The sequence below is a fragment of the Talpa occidentalis genome, unplaced genomic scaffold (genome assembly GCF_014898055.3).
Source record: "Talpa occidentalis isolate TD23 unplaced genomic scaffold, MPIMG_talOcc4v2.1 talOcc4.7, whole genome shotgun sequence".
NCBI classification, from domain to species: domain Eukaryota; kingdom Metazoa; phylum Chordata; class Mammalia; order Eulipotyphla; family Talpidae; genus Talpa; species Talpa occidentalis.
This window is the reverse complement of record NW_023605083.1, coordinates 27498669-27517065: the sequence shown is the minus strand read 5'-3', so window position 1 is coordinate 27517065 and position 18397 is coordinate 27498669. Positions and strand designations below refer to the sequence as shown.

General features: G+C 40.4%; 1 protein-coding gene across 4 annotated transcripts in view; it reads right to left on the bottom strand.

Moving 5' to 3' along the window:
- The window catches only part of PIP5K1B (phosphatidylinositol-4-phosphate 5-kinase type 1 beta), a 285967-nt gene that overhangs the window by 90133 nt on the left and 177437 nt on the right, over positions 1-18397 (bottom strand). For all 4 annotated transcript variants that reach the window (XM_054689118.1, XM_054689116.1, XM_037494964.1 and 1 more), the window contains 2 exons: positions 16811-16963; positions 14491-14790 (listed from right to left, as the gene is read on the bottom strand). In XM_054689118.1, the coding sequence (XP_054545093.1) occupies positions 14491-14790; positions 16811-16963 (453 nt within the window). The remainder of the gene's footprint in view (positions 1-14490; positions 14791-16810; positions 16964-18397) is intronic.

Here is an 18397-nt window from a genome sequence, read left to right as displayed (position 1 = left end):
CAGGCAGACTGACTGAAATACACTGCTGAGGGGGGCAGCGGGAGGCAGGAGAAGTCTGCATGCCATGTGGGACCCTCACCCCGTGGCCGGGGATTGAACCGGTGCTGCAGAGGCTGCGGGCAGCTTTGCAACCCAGCGCTCAACCACTGCACCATCGGGGAGGCCCTGTAGCTTTTTTCTTTATAGACACTCTGTTTCCATAAATAAATATATCTTATTATTTTATAAAAATATATCAAAAATAATACATTAAAGTTGCCAAGTTCTTTCAATTATATGCTATATCTTCTAGCTGTCTTCACTATGAATGATATGCTTCACTTTGGCTTAACTTAAGAGCTCAGGGACTGACCGGCTGCCCAGGGAGACCCAGAGGCCAGGCTTGGTGCAAGTTCCCACATCCATTTCAGTGTACAAGGTGAAATTCTGGAATCCTCATTTCTGTCAGCTATTGTCCAACCCCTTTGATGAAATGCTTCTCCAGGTAAAGAAGAAAATTTACACCCTTTTCCTCTCCACTTTACTTTAATGGACAAGAGTAAGAAGAATGGGAAACTGTTCACTATAAATAAGTCTTTGATGGTTTGGATTTAAAGTTTAGGTGCTGGATTTCTTAGAGACAAAGACTATATTCTGTTCATTTTTTTGTGCTTCCAATGGACTTAGCTCCAGGTCTTATGCAGAAGAAATCAAAACTCTTTACTGCATCATGATATTTAATTAATTTGTTAGGAATATAAAGTGGGATTTGTCAACTGAGATTTCTGTGCTGGTCAGAAGCAAGAGAAATCAAGCTGACCCATGCTCTGAGAACACAAAAAGTTCTACCAGGCAGGAAGATTCTTAGGTCTAGGAAAGTGACCACTGAAAAACCTCTAACTTAAGAAGAACAGCAGGTACCTACCTATAGGGTGAGTTTTAAGAAGTGCTGACCTGAATAGTGGGAATTATCACCAGAAATACATTGGGGGTGGTCTTGGACCATTTTATTTTAATAATAATGTATGTAGCCTGTCAAAATTAAAGTCTATATAACAGTGTGGAAGACTACATAGCTCAACTCCACCTCACTCAGCATGAGGGTGAGCACTTGAGGTACAAAATATGTAGTAAACCAGAAGAGACTACAATATTATTAGCTGGTGAGTCTAAGGGGAAGTAAATTCTAGTGAGCAAGAGTAGTTGTAGAAAATTAAGAAGCTACCTTTCCCTTTCACTGAGAGTAGAGAAGTAAATGTATAACATGGAATCACTGGATTTTTGTGTTCCTTGAAAACTGGGTTGTTGACATTTCTTCTGTAATGGCTAGTATTAAAAAGTTGGATGGCTTTTTCAGAAAGAGGAATAGAAGATGGCAAATCTCTGCCTCCAGAGAATACCTATCATCATCTAAGACCAACCATTAGGTGCTTGTGGAGATGAAGCGAATGGTGAGTTGGCATCTAGAACACTTTGTCTTTGGAACAGCTGGGGCTGGCTGAATATGGGCAAAATTCACAAATGAAGGCTTCATGTGGAGAAAGGAAGGGAGGAAGTAAATGAGATGCGGACTCCAGCCAGGCTCATATTCAAACTGGATGAGGATATTTCAAATAAACATTGGGTATTAACTTCCTGCATCCCTAATAACTATTGACATCTGATCTATCCAGTGGACTGCTTATCCCTTTTTAAATAGTTCTTTGAAGTACACATGTAGAAAAGGACACATGTATATCATTTTTTAAATAAAAAGTTGAAATTTAATATATAAATTCATTACTAACATTGTTCTAGGCCATTTTACTCTTAGGAGGGAGAAATTCTCCTATAGAGCTCTAGAGAAATGCAGAACCATAGAGAAATGCTGAATTTTGAGGGACAAAAGTGAGAAAGTTAAGCTTCCTTGCAAAATGCTAAATTTAAAAATGTCTTTGAAGGAAGGAAGACTACTTGTTCACTTTGCGGGGGAGTGACTGTTTGCAGCCTTGTCTATGACCTGGAGGTACAGGATCACACCCTTCAGATATATGGTAATAACAATACATTTGATTTGAAGAGAGGGTTAAAAAACTACTGGCTTGGGCCTCCCCAGTGGCGCAGCGGTTGAGCGCTGGGTTGCGAAGCTGCCTGCGGCCTCTGCGGCGCCGGTTCGATCCCCGGCTGCTCCCCGGCCACTGGAGGAGGGTCCCACATGGCGCGCAGACCTCTCCTGCCGCCCGCTGCTCCCCTCAGCAGTGTACTTCGGTCCTTCTGTCTGCTCTGCTCCCCGCTCTGGCTCTGGTGAATTCTCTCACCCTCCCGCGCTTCTGACTGTACCCAGTGCATGTATAAACAAAACAAACAAACAAACCAGCAAACAAATAAATAAAGCATGCCTCTATCAAAAAAAAAAAAAAAAAGAAAAAAAACTACTGGCTTGATAAATCTTCAATTTCTATAATTAATGAGGATTCTTCAAAGCTGCATGAAGAATTACATGCATGAGTTAAAGCCTCTGGGGAGTCTAATGTGCTGCTCTGTTTGGAAAGGACTATGACTAACATGTGGCCTTGCTTTCACAAGGAGGTGATAGTGGTACCGTTCCTCAGCACCTTGGGTGTTCTGAATGAGCGCTGTATGTGGGATGAACAAAATAAATCAAACCAACTTCCCCCTTTTAAAGTGTTTCCAGTAAACTTCCGGGGGTGGGCGTGGGGGGTGGGGAATAAAGTCATGTTTAACAAGAACACATAAGCTTGGTAACATACCACAAGGCATTTTCTGAACCATTTCTAAACTTGGTAACATTTTCCCAGACCCTGGAAACTCTAAAACACTCTTTAAGTCTGTAATTAAGTTCTTCACTGGTTCCAGAAGTTTCTCCTAAGCTATGGAGTCCCAACTCCATTTTGTAAGTTGCTAGGGTTTGCCACCCCTCTGTCTCCTTTGGTTGGGGATTAAAAATCCTCTATTTCACACAGCCATATGTGACTGACTTATACTGGTACCCACAACCGGATACACACCGCCAACCTCAAAGCCTTTTCAGACACATCCTCAAAGCCAAGGTTGCTACTGTCATGGCCCCCCCATGGCAACTTCCCCTTCCTGCTCACAGCCCTGGTTTCTAGTTTCCCAGGATTCCCAATAGGGAGAGGTGCAATCCTGGGGACATTTCATTTCCTTTGGTCCCTCCCTTGCGGCACTTTGTGATTCCTCCTATTGGGGCCTACACTGACCTTACCTCTAGCCTTAGGGTCATTTACAAAATCAAAGTAGTTTTTTTTTTTTTTTTTCTACACAAAAGCAGGAAATCCTAATATACTAGATATAGCAGCACTTTATTTCATAAACCAAAAGCCTTTAGCCTCCACGAAGTTGATTTATTGTATATTTATATTTCTGTGTGACAGGTCACTTAAATTGAAAGCTAGCAGACACATAACCACCATCTCAGGAAATACTTAAATTCTCTAGGCAGTATTTCTCTTAGGGGAAAAAAAAAAGAAGAAAAGGAGTCTACTTCTTATCCCTGAGAAGAAACTTTCAGTCTCCTATTTCTATTCCTTCCATAGAAATTTTAGTAATATTCCATTTTTTTAATAGAGTTTTTGAGGTAAGATTTGTTTACAGCCCTATGACTTAGAGATATAAGACCACACCCTTCAAATGTATGGTAATAACATTTCTTTGGTTTGAAGAGAGGGTTAAAAAACTCCACTGGCTTGATAAATAAATGTTCAAATTTTCAGTTAATGAGAATTTTCCAAAGCTGTTCACACAGGACTCAATCACAAACATCTATCTAGTCCCTGATCTCCCTCTCCACAAGACTGAAAAACAATCTTTGGAAAACAATCAACTCCACTGTAACCATCACATTTCTGAGAAAGAAATTTTGTTTTTTAAGTTAATAGGATTTCATATGCACACATGCTGGTAACAGTTGGCAACTGTCAATGGGCTTCATTATACTTGTCTTTTTTTTTTTTTAAAGATTTATTTATTTATGCATACAAGAGCTGGGGTACAGGCCAGATATGCAGGGGGTGAGAGGATTCACCAGAGACAGAGTGGGGAACAGAACAGGCAGATTGACTGAAATAAATACACTGCTGAGGGGAGCAGTGGATGAGACAGGAAAGGTCTGCTGCGCCATGTGGGTTTCTCTCTGACCGGCCAGGGATCGAAATCATGCTACAGAGGCTGCAGATAGCTTCATAGTGCGGTGCTTAACCCCTTGCACCACCAGAGAGGCCCTCATTATATTTTCATTATATTTTTAAAATTAAGTGTTTGGATTACAAATTTTACTTTGTGTTCTAAACTCACTTAGCACTCAATTATTTTCCCCTCTCCCTTCTTCCTTGAAGTAAGCTACAAGAATTCATTAACTCATTGCCCTGTCCAAACCAAGTTTTATACTTTGATAGAATCCTTAACTCCTACAGCATTTTGTCCAAAGCTCCTTGTCAGAGCTAGAGAACCCATCAGCGGGCACTCCCAGCCCATCCTGTCTGTATCTATCTGTGTTATTACCTTAAGGTTTTCATTTCAGCAGACTTTCTCCCATTACACCTACAAGCTTCTGCAGGAGAGTGTACTGATGAAAGAACATGTGTTCTGGAGTCAGAGAGACCTAAGAGTAAATCTAGGAGCCAGTACCATAAGCTCTGCAGACCAGGGGAAGCTTAACCTCTCCCTAGCCTCCACTTTTTCATCTGTCAAAAGAGAATCACACCACTCACTTTGCAGGGCTGTTGAGAGGATTAAGGAGAGACTCAGCCTATAATGTTAAGCACTGCCTGGCTCAGAGCAAATCCATAATACACATTAACTGAGAGCCTTCCCTGGTGGCACAGCGGTTGAGCGCTGGACTGCAAAGCTGCCTGCAGCCTCTGCAGCACCGGTTCGATCCCCGGCTGCCGGTGAGGGTCCCACATGTCACGCAGACCTCTCCTGCCATGCCCGCTGCTCCCCTCAGCAGTGTACTTCGTCACTCTGCCTGTTCTGTTCCCCACTCTGGCTCTGGTGAATTTTCTCACCCTCCCACGCTTCTGACTGTACCCAGTGCTTGCATAAATAAATAAATAAATCTCTAAAAAAAAATACACATTAACTGAACCAACCTTCGGATGAACTCAGCTTTGGAACTGTGTCTTTACTGTCTGTGAAACCACTTATTAAGTACTGCATTGTCTATATGTGTTTCATGATTATATAATATACATGTACATTTAAAATGGGACCTATCGGTTGTATCTAAGATAAAACCCTCCTTTATATACCATGACCTGGAATAGCTAGCTTTGCAAAATTTTGAGAATGACTTGTCTGGAACAAGTTGAGATATCCCTTTCTTAGAAAACCATGAACAACAACATAAAATATTTTGATTTTTGTAACTAAATCTGAAACTTCTTGTACTGACCATATTGTCCTTTCTGTTTCTGGTAGCAGGAGTTCCTTTGCATCACCCATCAGCACCAGAGATAAAAAAGCCACAGTAAGTGGCAAAGGCTGGACAATCATACAGCTGTGTTGTATGGTTTGTTTTAAATGTGGACACCAAGCACCACCTCAATAAATAACTGAGTAGACTGAGAGGTCAACATAGTTGCAATTTACTGGTCATTAAAACACATTGGTCAAATGAGCAATGCAAATGAACTTTGTCCACATCATTAATATGATTTACTCTGGCTTGTTTTCATACCAAATTGTGGGTGGGCAATTACTAGAGCCTGCTCTTAATATGTTTCTTGATTAGGTAAGATTCATCATTTCTAAAATGTTTGCTGTTGTCATCTCATAGGCTTCATCTAAACACTAACACTGAGAAAACTGCTGTTCTGTTCAGAGAATATAAGGATGGAAAATGAAGTCACACAGCTTCTGTAGATTTTGGTAGGCAAATAAAACATGTACCCAAATAATTACAATATAATGTAGAAATGTAGTGATATGGGATAGAGCAAGATGAAGTGCTGTGAGCATGGAGTCTTATCAAAATGCTTATTAGGCACACATATGCTAAAATCTGCATATTAAGCCTCTCCTTAAGAATCCTTATCAATTGCATGAAGTTCTAAAAGTGACTTAACTGTAAGTTTTTGTTTCATTTTTTTCAACATCCTTTCCTATATCCTCAAATTGCTTATTTAATGGATTTATCTTTTACTTTGCTGGAGTATACACTGAAGTAATTTTTTTTTTTATTTATTTTTTTTTTTTTATAGAGGCATGTTTTATTTATTTATTTTGTTTGTTTGTTTGTTTTGTTTATACATGCACTGGGTACAGTCAGAAGTGCGGGAGGGTGAGAGAATTCACCAGAGCCAGAGCGGGGAGCAGAGCAGGCAGAAGGACCGAAGTACACTGCTGAGGGGAGCAGCGGGCGGCAGGGGAGGTCTGCGCGCCATGTGGGATCCTCAGCCGGTGGCCGGGGAGCAGCCGGGGATCGAACCGGCGCCGCAGAGGCCGCGGGCAGCTTCGCAACCCAGCGCTCAACCGCTGCGCCACCGGGGAGGCCCCACTGAAGTAATTTTTTGACAAGAGACTTAAATACATGCATATCAGAATGGCTAAAATAAAAAAGTGACAATAGCAAATGCTGGTGAGGCAGAAAAGAAACTAGATCTCTCACCCATACATTGCAGGGGAGAACTTAAAATGTTATGGCTGCTCTAGAAAAAGAGCATGTCGTTCTTACAACCTGAACATGCTTTCTGTAAAACACAGCAATTGCACTGGGGCATCTATCCCAGAGAAATAAAATTTATGAAACTTATGTGAAAACTTGTATGCAAATGTTCATAGCATTTATTTCTAATAGTGAAAAACTAGAAAAAAAACCCCAAATATTCTTCAGCTGGTGAGTAGTTGAGCTGTGGTATAGTACAGCCATACCATGCAAGCTCACTTAGCAATAAAAGGAGCAGACTATAGCTAGCTACATTGACTTGGATGAATCTCAAGGGTACTATGCAGAGTGAAAATGTCATCTCAGTGGTTACACACTTTAAGGTTCCACTTCTATGCCATTTTTAAATGATAAAATTATAGACATGGAAAACAGTTGGTGGCTGCGAAAGAGCAGGGAGGGATGGTGAGGGTGGCCATGGCTATATATAAAAGAGTACCATTAGGCATCTTTGTGAAGGAACTTTTCTATATTTGATGGTGGTAATTACATAAACCTACATATGCATGAACGTGCATAAAATGATATGATACACACAAATGAGTGTAGGTAAAATTGGTGAAATCTGAAAATGGTCTATGGATTGTACTTTGTACTGAGGCCACAGAAGATGTTACCAACTGGGAAAAATTAGGTGAAGGGCTGATGACATCTCTATTATTTTTTTCCAAATACATGTAAATCTATGATTATCTCAAATTTTTTTATAAAAGTGGATTTAAAGGTAGGAAACATTTAAAATCCTTGCATACATGATAATGTATTTCTATTCTCACGAGGAAATCTGGCTTGGGTAGGCACAGACATCTACGTCCAAAATAATTGTCTTTTTTTTTTAAATGATTTATTTTTATTTATTTATACATGCACTGGGTATAGTCAGAAGCGCGGGAGGGTGAGAGAATTCACCAGAGCCAGAGCGGGGAGCAGAGCAGGCAGAAGGACCGAAGTACACTGCTGAGGGGAGCAGCGGGCGGCAGGAGAGGTCTGCGCGCCATGTGGGACCCTCCCCTGGTGGCCGGGGAGCAGTCAGGGATCGAACCGGCGCTGCAGAGGCTGCGGGCATCTTCGCAACCCAGCGCTCAACTGCTGCGCCACCGGGGAGGCCCCAAAATAATTTTCTTTCAGATTAGAGTGTGGAAGGTATTGTTCCACTGCTTTCCAGGAACTCTATGATTCTTCCCAGTTCAAATGATCTTTGATTCTATGAGTTGATTTTACTTTATTTATTTGCTCACCAACTTTATGGTTATATTGCTATAGTATTGAATTAATATTATAGTTAGCAAAACTCATAATTTAGAACAACTGAACAAATCAAATATACCCTGGGATTACAGTGTTTGTAAAACACAATTTGAAAGCCAGTGAATTTATCTATACCTTTTTCAAGGAATGGTATAGAATGTGGAATTGATGATACCCCTGTGCCTGTCTCATATCTCATCCAACTTCAGTTCCTCACTGATAAAGGAAATAGCTTCAAGAGCAACTGTCCTCAATAAGAGATACACATTTTGTTTCTTTTAGGTCTGAGGCATTTTTTTTCCTCCTTTATGATAACTAGAAAGGCAAACAACATAAGAAAAAGAAAAGAAACTATCTAAACTAAATGCAAAATAAAATTAATACTAGACAAAATTATAGCTAAGGGTAAGTACTAGCATAGTGCTAAATTAAATATTAGAAAAGCAAACCTATCTTGTAACCCATAGAGGTGTGCCCATAGCTGAGAAGACTCTGAGCTACAAACTTAGAGCCTAATATATAATTAGGAAGAAAGACCCCAGTTTGCATATCAAAAAGTCTCAATATTCTTAAGACTGGTTTCATTAAATTCTGAGAACCTATTAATATTATAGTGACAGACATTTGTATGAAAAAAGAAAATTGCTTTCCTTACTCTTCAAAAATTAATAACTTTGCTGCTCAACAAAAATAATAAATGTAAAATAAGTCATTAAGGTGATTAATTACCAAGACTGTGTCTGTTATGACTCCTACTTGAAGGAATAAGAAATATTTGGATTGTAAACACAAGTATTCTCTAATAAACTTTATGTCAATGTCATTCCCCCAGAGTTATCAACAAATGTTGCAGGATATAATAATTTATCAAATTAATTAAATGATATGGGACTCCTTAGACTTTTCATAGATACCTAATGTCAGAGAAGAAATAATTATAGTAAATTAAAAATGACTATAAAAACAGTTCCCAATTGTGCTTCAAAAATTAACACATAAATTCTCACTGCAAAAGACTTATCACAATCTTATAATCTGTACTGAGTATATACAGTAAGTGAGATACTACAACTGCACAGAGGTCTAAGGAATGAGCTTTGGCCTAAAAGACACTTTTGGTCTAGGTGGGGAGATGGCATGTATACCTAAAGCAGACAGAGGTCAGTATTAAGTAAAATCAAGCTCAATGGCTTCTTTACAACATTGTTTCTATGAGTAAAAAATTGAAATATGAATATACTTTTGCTACAAAAATGACTCAATAGGCATCAGTACAATTTTTCAAATAATCCCAAATCATTCAAAATGGAGATGGTCTGATTCATTAAATTCTCAATGCCGTATTTGGCAGGCATTGCAGTAAAACTGGATACGTCCTCGAAAACAGGCAGAATTTAAAGGACAAGTAGGTACACAAGAGTTGGCAAAACTAAATTTCTGGGGAAATGGACCTAAACCTGTCTATCCTTATCATCAGATGGTCCATTGTATTTCTTCCTTTGTTCAAATAAATATTTCGATAAACATTTTCTAACTAGCAGGCAACACAGATACAGAGATTACGGCTTGATCCTCAGGCTCAAGGGTCTACAAGTGAACAAATAAACAGTGTGTTAAATCCCACTGAAGAGAGGGAAACCCAGGTTGCCTGGGGCACCACAGCATCGTGGTCTCGAGGGGAGGACGGCCGGGCCGTCCTGACACGAGCAGGCGAGGGCCAGGCCAAGGAGAGAGGGGAAGGACATCCGGAAGGGGGAGGCCTGCATGAAAGGACCAGAAGCTCTAGAGAATGTATCTGGTAGATCAGAGTGGCCAGAAAAGTGGGGGTGGTCCAGGAGAAGGGGAGACAAGCCACAGAAGGAAGCCGAAGGGGCATCTGGAAAGGTGCAAATGGCCAGACCAAGTAGGAGCTGAATCCTCCAAGCTAGAAAGCATGGGCTTTGTCCCAAAGGCAGTGGGGAATGGCACCCAGAGGATCTTTCTGGTTTTAAAAATGATTTATTTTCTTAAAATTTCTTAAGGAACTGGTGGCTTTCTGATCAGAGGACCATTGGGCAGCCCTGGGGTATCTGTGAGAAAGCAACGATGCTGAAAGCTAGTAAAGAGGTTACTGTAAAGTCCTAAGGGATGAAGAATCAGGGTTTCAATAAAGGCAGTGGCTGTGCATCTGGAGAAGAGGGGGCGGATCCAAGAATTCTTTAGGAGGTTAACTGGATGGGAAATGGTAATTTATGGACTGTGAAAAAGGGAGGAAAGGAGGAGGGAAAGGGTAGCTTTGAAGTAGCTTTCACCTGACGACATGATGGCTGTGTCCCTGGGTTAGGGAAGACAGGAAGAGGAGTAGGCGTAGGGTTAGAGGACGAAGAAACACCGAGAGCAGGACAAGCTTGGGGAAAGTATGGGATGGTTCAAATAAATCCTACTTCCTGGTTTTGATAGCAAGTGACCTATGTGTTCACAGTATTCTTGTTGTCATAACTCTTCCCTTGGGCCAAGTTCACCTGTGGGTTTAGACAGGTGTCACAGAAGGCAGAGGGTAAGGCCAAGGGAGAAAATATGCTTCCACAAAGGGAACCCAATATTGACATTTCCTTTACCCCCATCCATAGCCTATAGGGAATAGTAATAAGGGGGGGGGGCGATTGGGAAGAATCCAAGTCTGGATTCTGGCTTCTGGAAAGAGCTCTTTGTTTGAAACCTGTGTGAAAGAGGGTTTAACACTGGTGAAGCATAAAGCAAGTTCATTTTCTAGAAGAGTTCCAAGGGGACAATGTGATGTCTGGAATGAGCAATCACAGGGGGCTGGCTTACAGACAAGGATACAAGGCTGGCTGGGGTAGGAGAGCCCAGGAAACAGAGGTGGGGGGGGCTGTTCCAGTGATGCCAGGGGAAGATGGCATTTGTTAAGAGGATTCACCGTGGGATGAGGTAGGTGTAGGGTTTGGAAGTAGCAACACTGACTGGGAATCAGGAAGACAGTTTGTATGGAACAGGGAACAACACACATAGGCTAAGATGGGTCAATGCATCATGCATTTATCTTCTGGAAATGGAATTTGAGATATCAAGCCAAAATATGAAAGAAGCTTCTGGAAGAAATAGGAGGCTAGCAAGAACTAAGGAGGCTTACTGTGTCTGGGAACAAGAGAAAAGTTGGAGTCCAAAGGTCTGAGATTTTTGGATTTGCCACTTCTAAGCCTTTAAGAGGATCCTGGCACCACCAGAAGGGTCTTTTGACTTTATTTGGCTGCTGTCTGCTTTTCTTTCCTTTACTCTTAACTTCCCTGACACCAAAGATCTCTTGTTCTTAGACTGCATCATGCTACTTCATGCCTACTTTAAATTATTTTCTCTTCCTAGATATAGCTTTCTACCTGGAGAATTCTTGCTTCTTGTGTCCTTCAAAATACAACTATGAGGTCACTTATTCTGATCCTCACAATACCTTAGAACATTAACATTGAATTTACCCTCCATAAAAATGGAGGTCATGCACTGCATGTTGCACACAGTAGGCCTGCAATACAAATCTAACACATGAGTGAAAGGGTATATCCTAACATGGAGCTAGTTCACAAGCCAGCAATGCATTCCCCCAACTGATTTGCTTCTAGAGCAGCAGCAGGGCTGTCTCACTTGGAGAGAGGAATGTCAGCAGCACATATTCCTGATCCTTTGGTGCTGGCATCAGTCCTGCAGGCACCTCACTGCTTCCCTGGGTCCCTCCAGAAACTCAGCCAGCATTAAAGCTCAGTTCTACAAAGCAAGGGAGGTTTTAGGGCCAGGGACGCTCCTGGCAATGCCAGCATACCCAGTCCTCCAGAGAGCTGGTCCTTCAGGCAATGACTTAGAAAGGGAGCATGCAAGCTGCATGGCTGTAAGATGGGGATCTCAATTTGGGTGGGGGTGGAGGGACCATGAGCTTGAAGGGAACTATTGTATGGGTGGCTATTTTTCTGAGAAAATGCACAGTCTTCACTGATTTTGCAAAGAGGCTTATGACTATTAACTATTAAGTCCTATCATTCCATATTACTCAGCATTCAAAAAAGATAAACACATGCAATTTGCAGCAACATGGATGGCGCTGGAAGGGATCATGCTCAGCGAAATAAGCCAGAAAGAAAAAGAAAAATACCGGATGGTCTTACTCATAGCAGGAATCTAGAAAACTTAAATAAGGGACCAGGAAAAAGAATAACTACAAGAAAGTAAAAATCAAAATCAACAAACAACTATGAACCAGAGACACTCTATGGGGGGTGGGGGGCAGGGAGGGGAGGGATTGGGGTCAAAATAAGGGGGTCGAAATTGTATGGGGAATATAAAAATAAAATTTATTAAAAAAAAAAAAGACCTATCATTCCATAACTATGACTTTCCTAAGGCAGCCTGGCTCAGAGAACTGGCTGCTGACTCCAGATCACAGAGGTCTTGGTCACAGACAAAGCAAATCACAGAAGGGACTCAGGGTCCCCACAGTGCAGCATTAACAACTCCCCCATGCCACCTGGAGAAAAGCCTTTCTGACAATAAACTTTGGGTGCAATTGAAGGGAAGTTTCTTAATTTTTGTCTTGTACAAGATCAAATGCAATGAGAGAGAGTTCGCCTTAGGATACCTCTACATCAAACTTTGTATACATTGGAACAACAGATTTTCCAAAAAATGAAAAAGGCTAATCTCCGGGGTCTCATCCTGATAACATCATAATGAAAAGACATATTTGACCTTGTTCTATCAGCATGGAGCACAGGAAACACTAATAAACAGACAAATCCTGTGTAATGGCTCTTTTACATTTGTCCTTTCTCCGTTTTCTGGCATAGAAGTCTGTGGTTTTAGAAGACAGCAAAAAATAAATAAATAAAATTTTAAAAAAAGAGGCAAAAAGCACATACACAAGAAAGCAAATCTAAAACACTGAAGAGGCTTGTGCTAAACTCTGGGGAATTGAGAGTCACTTTTTACCCACATCCTGTAGAAAAAGCACAGGAAAAGGTTTGTACTGAAATGTGTGTGTGTGTGTGTGTGTGTTGCTTTTTCTTTTTTAAAGAAAAACATGAATCACTCATATCCAACCAGATATCTGAATAGCATCACTGGACATTTTTTCTGTTTGCTTGGTTCCTACTGTTCTTCCCTTGACTTCTAAAGAAATCATTAAAAAAAGAATTCTTACAGAGAACACTCAAGTTTCACCTGATGAGAGAGCATGCTTTATACCAGCATAAGTGTAGGTTCTGCCGCTGACTTGCTAAGTAAAGCAGGACAGGTCTTCTAACCTCTTTAAGAAGCTAATTATTCATCAATTAAAATGGGAATATGAATAGCACTGACTTCAAATCATGGCTGAATTAAATGAAATGATGTATTAAAAAGTCTTAACCTTGCAGTCAATAAATGGTAGCTTAAGAATAAGAACTGCGGGGAAAAAAAACAATAACTGCAGAGTAACATGTCTATTACTGAAACAATCTCAAGGACGTGTGTGTCCTTTGTGCATAATCATACATGTTACAACACACAGAAAGAAAAATTCAGAAATAGTAGGGCTGTGTCTCTCAATGAAGATTCCCCACTTTCTGTGTTACCTGGCAGGGGTGAGAGGGGGATTAGATTTTCTTGCTACCTTCAGGAGAGCTCAGGTCTGGCTTAGAAGCATCCCCCCTCCCCTGCAACAACTTGGGTCATCTGTCCAGGCTCAGATACATCCCCAAAAGTCACAACCCATATTTCCCAGTGACCAGATCCTGTGAGTTCTACCCAATCCTCCAGAAAGCCCTGCCATGGGGGAGGTCCAGGCTAACTCAGCACCCCCAGGCCTCTGCCCACTTGCACTAAGCCCAGCTTAGCTGCTAAGATGGTTGGTTCTGCCAAGTTCATCTGGGCCAAGAAACAGTATTCCTGAGAATTTGTTAATCATGTGATTATCATCCTTTAGAAGCCATGAGAGTTATATTTTCATCTTTTTCTCCCAAAGAACTTTGACCTACTTTCTGTAAATTCACTATGTCAAAAATTCTCCCCTGGTTTCTGCCTTACATTTCCCCCTTAAGGACTGCAGGCCATTGAGTTTCTCCTTACTTTTGACAATCACTCTGGCTAAATTGCATGTAATGGCCTTTGCTTTAGTTGCCAAACCTAACTCCTGATTGCCTCTTACTTAGATCTGAATGAAACAATTTCAGCAAACGTAAAACAATTTCCTCTCATGGTTTAGCCTCCACAGTGGATTTCAAGGGATCCATTTATCAGTTCCACTAAGTACATTTCTCTAAACTTCTGGTTAGAATCTTGTTTCTTCCAAGATTTGTATATGGCCTTTCTTACTAATACTGCATTAAACCTAAATTTCTTTTCCCTAGGGGAGGATGAAAATAAAAAAACCCTTGGTTTTGTTTTATCAAAGAAAGCTGATGTAGCTTATTAGTAAAATCTATAGAGAGTCCAGACAATCCCCTTGAAATCTACCAATTCCTTTTACATCAAGAAAGCATGATCAGCCCCAGGACTGGGGACTGTGGGATTCCATGTGTCCACTGGGGACATTCTTTACAAAGGTGACATCTCCTTACCCGGCAGTCTCTCTGAAGTGTTTTCATGAGAGCGTTGTATGTTTCTGTATCAAAATATAATCCTTCGTGCATGTCTTGCAGGAAATCTAAGTCCTTAAATGTGGGGTTCGATTTCTCTCTCTCTTTTCGGGATGCTCTTCGCTTATAGGTCGAGCCTTTCAAGTCATATGTGAAGTGCATTTTCATGGAGCGCGGTAGGACGTTGTTCATTACCACAATCCTGATGTTAATTCCCCCTGATTGCATGCAATATAGTCCATAAAATTTTGGCAAAAGAGTCCTTGGATTCTGGTTTAAATTCTAAAAGGAGAAAAAGGGGGGAAATGCTTAAACTCTTTTTATAAAATAACCTCCCCTGAAGATGTGTCTTAATCTAACATGATAATTAAAAATGGAATGTGGTTATCTTTATTAATGGTCATTGCTAAAATTTTGCTGTTTCTAATCTAGTTCTTAAGTCAGCTTATTGAAACAGCAACTTTATCATTCTAAACTGAAAGCATTAGAAGTGGCTGAATTGAAAATGGATAGAATGCCCCAAATTAGCTCCAAACTAAAAGCAGGCAAAGAATTGATTAGTGCCATATGTGACTCTTCTCTTAAGTAGAGAGAGAAAATTAATTGTTGAGCTATAAGGGATGAACATTTTAAATTTTAATAACTTCTGAAAACTGTTTTCCAAAATGGCCAGACCAATTTACAATCACACTTTGTAAGATTACATTTTTCTCCTCTCACTTAGCTGTGCTGAGTATTATTAAATGGTAAATCTTTGTAAGCAGAAAAATGGGTGAAAACTGGAAACTTGCTTGAAAAAATCTGAATACCACTGATTATTAGAAATATTTAATATTTTAATGGATTTTTAGCCAAGTCAAAGATAATTTTACATTAATGTCCTTTGCACATTTTTATGTTTTTGTCATTGCTGGAGTTCTCTATATAATTTGGATATTTATTATTTCTCCATTCTATTTTCTATTCCAGAGGGTAAATATTTTCTTCCATCAGGTTGTCATTTTAAATATAAGAACAAGAAAGATATATCTATTTTGGTTTTACTTTACAAGTATGTGAGAAATTAAAAATAGTTTGCTAACGGGCATGTTGTAGATACATATTCATAGATGCATATTGAAAAGTCTCTCTACTACTGTTGATCCTTCCAAATTTTTAAGGAAATTCCAAATTTTTAAGGAAACTACTTTTCCCACTTTCTTCTTACCATTTCAGAAATATCCTATGTATTTATATTAATTTTGTATCTGGTTTATATTCTTCAGGTGTTTTGCTTTTTGAGTAGTCGTATCCATTCACTTGTTTCTTACATTCTCTTTACTTCATCTATAAAATGGGAAATGACTGTAGTTTCCAAGGTTGCTATGAGGATTAAATGAGTTAACACACAAAGCACTTAAAGTTGTGTTTAACACATAGCTTAGCATTCAATAAATGCTAACCACTGGCATTACTACCATGTACTTACTGGGGGCAGAGAGCTTTGCAATGGATGCTTCCTTTATCCTGTATCCTCTCTTTATAAAAACCACCATTTAAGATAGGTACTTCCTAGGTTTTATTATTTTTTGATACTATTTTTAATATACAGTAAAGATAGTATTTTTTTTTTTTTTTGTGGGACCCTCACCGGCAGCCGGGGAATGAACCGGCGCTGCGGAGGCTGCGGGCAGCCTCGCAGCCCAGCGCTCAACGGCTGCGCCACCAGGGGAGGCCCGGTTTTATTATTTTTAGAGATTTATTATTTATTTATGCATACAAGAACAGTGGTGAGGCCAGAGGTGTGGGGGGTGAGGATTCACCAGAGACAGAGAGGGGAGCAGAACAGGCAGATCTACTGAAATACACTGCTGAGGGGAACAGCAGGCAAGTCAGGAGAGGTCTGCTGCGCCATGTGGGTCACCTCCCTGGCCAGGGATCAAACTCGTGCTGCAGTAACTGCAGATAGCTTCATAGTGCTGACACTTAACCCCTTGTGCCACCAGGGAGACCCCTACTTCCTAGGCTTTAAAGGCTGCAGGAACTAAGGCTCAGAGGTTGCATTGCTTACTCATAGTCACACAGGTAGCCAAAGGTTGAGTTATAATTTGAATTCAGCACTAAGTGAGCCAACAGGCTGAGCTCTATCATTCAGTTCTATTTTACTTTTCAACAAAGATGATAGTATAACCTAAATGCAAAATAAACTTTACCAAACAGAAGGAAATAGGCAAAAGAATCACTGCAAGAAACATAGGAAACAAAATCATGAAGGAAAGTATTCAACTTCAAGTAGAAGCTTTAATTATGTGCAGTTACTTACCATGTAGTAGCCTGGCAGTAGCTTCTGAAGGAACTCAGCTTCTTTATGCTGAACTGTTTTGATGATAAATTCATCATCACTGGTCACAAAAAACAAGGATCCACTGGCTCCAGGGTTGGACAGCTCTATTAGAGGTTCACTGCAGATGGAATACTACAAAAATAAAGAAACATTTAAAAAATATATTGAATGCACACAATACTTCCAAGGAGGAAAATAACAGTGTTACATATCTTGGCGATTTTGACACAGAAAACACTTTTTATGAGCTTTAAAAGGAGGGTCCAGATATAGTAAAAAGGTTCTTTCTGAGATTCCTAAAATTTAATCCATTTATCTTTGACCATTCTATGATGGGGGGAACAGACATATCAGACCCAGTGTTGTAGAACAGAATCTTGAGTTACTGTATCTGTCCAATAAGATAACTCGAAGAGTAGTGTTGACTAAGGTGCTTTATTTCTAGCAAGTTCCCATGGTGCCATAGGCCACTCTAAGGATGTTGGTATTTTCTCTAAGGGAGCTGGAAGTCACCGGAGGGTCCAGAGCAGGAGAACACTCCTTGTGCTGTGTTATGAGCCCACTGGGGTGGGAACCCAGTTAGAAGGCTATTCCAGTGACTTTGACCTTCAGGGTCTACTGGACAGCACTTGCTCTGGATTACTTTTCGTGGTTTTGGGAGATAGACCAATTTCCTCTGGCACTGGAAGTTCTCAGCACAGGGATGACCCCAAAATACCTTAATTACCTACTTATCTATTCCAAGTTCCATCTGACTGTAAAACTCTTTGGTGGCAGTAATGATGAACAGCTTATACAGTGATATAATTCAGGGCCTGTATTTTGCACACAATGGCACTCAATGCATTTCAATTAAATGAAAGTCTACTCTCTACCAATGACTAAAGGGCTGCAAACCTCACAAAAAGGCCAAAATAAGCAGAGATGTCAGTTTCTGGTTACTGAGCTCAGTGTTTATTAATGACCAATTCCCACTATTGACTACAGAAACAATGGAGACAAAGTTATAAGAAGGCTGATATCTGAGATCAGACCAGCCCTGGCAAGTGGTAAAGGCAGAGATTCAAAGAACCATATCATGAGGATTGAGGCATCTAAAAATCCAGGGCTGAACATTCCTAAAGCTTTTTATCTAAATTTGTGAATAACTCTCTACCATAGAAAAATCTGCGATGACAGGAGGAAAGGAGGAGAAGAGGGAGAGAAACAGAGTGAAAATGATTAAAAGGCAGCTCCTGGGAATCACCCTTTAAATTAGCTTACTTTCAGCAGCCCCATGGATAAAGGGAAATAAAATCGTCCAAGAAAAGAAAGAAATAAGAGTTTGCTTGCTTCCTAAAAATCACTGGGAACATCCATCTCCTGTTTTCTCCCCTTTCCTCTAGCTTTGCCCCCTAATGTTCTCTTGCTAAGCAGCACTGCAACCTCAGCCCTTCTGGATGAGTTGGAGATAAGGTAGCACAACAGGCAGCGCACAGAAAGCCATAAAAGCCAAGAAGAAGCAGAGGGCACTATCCCTGCCAAGCATACAGTGTCCATGTGAAGGGCCATGGGGCTTGGCATCAA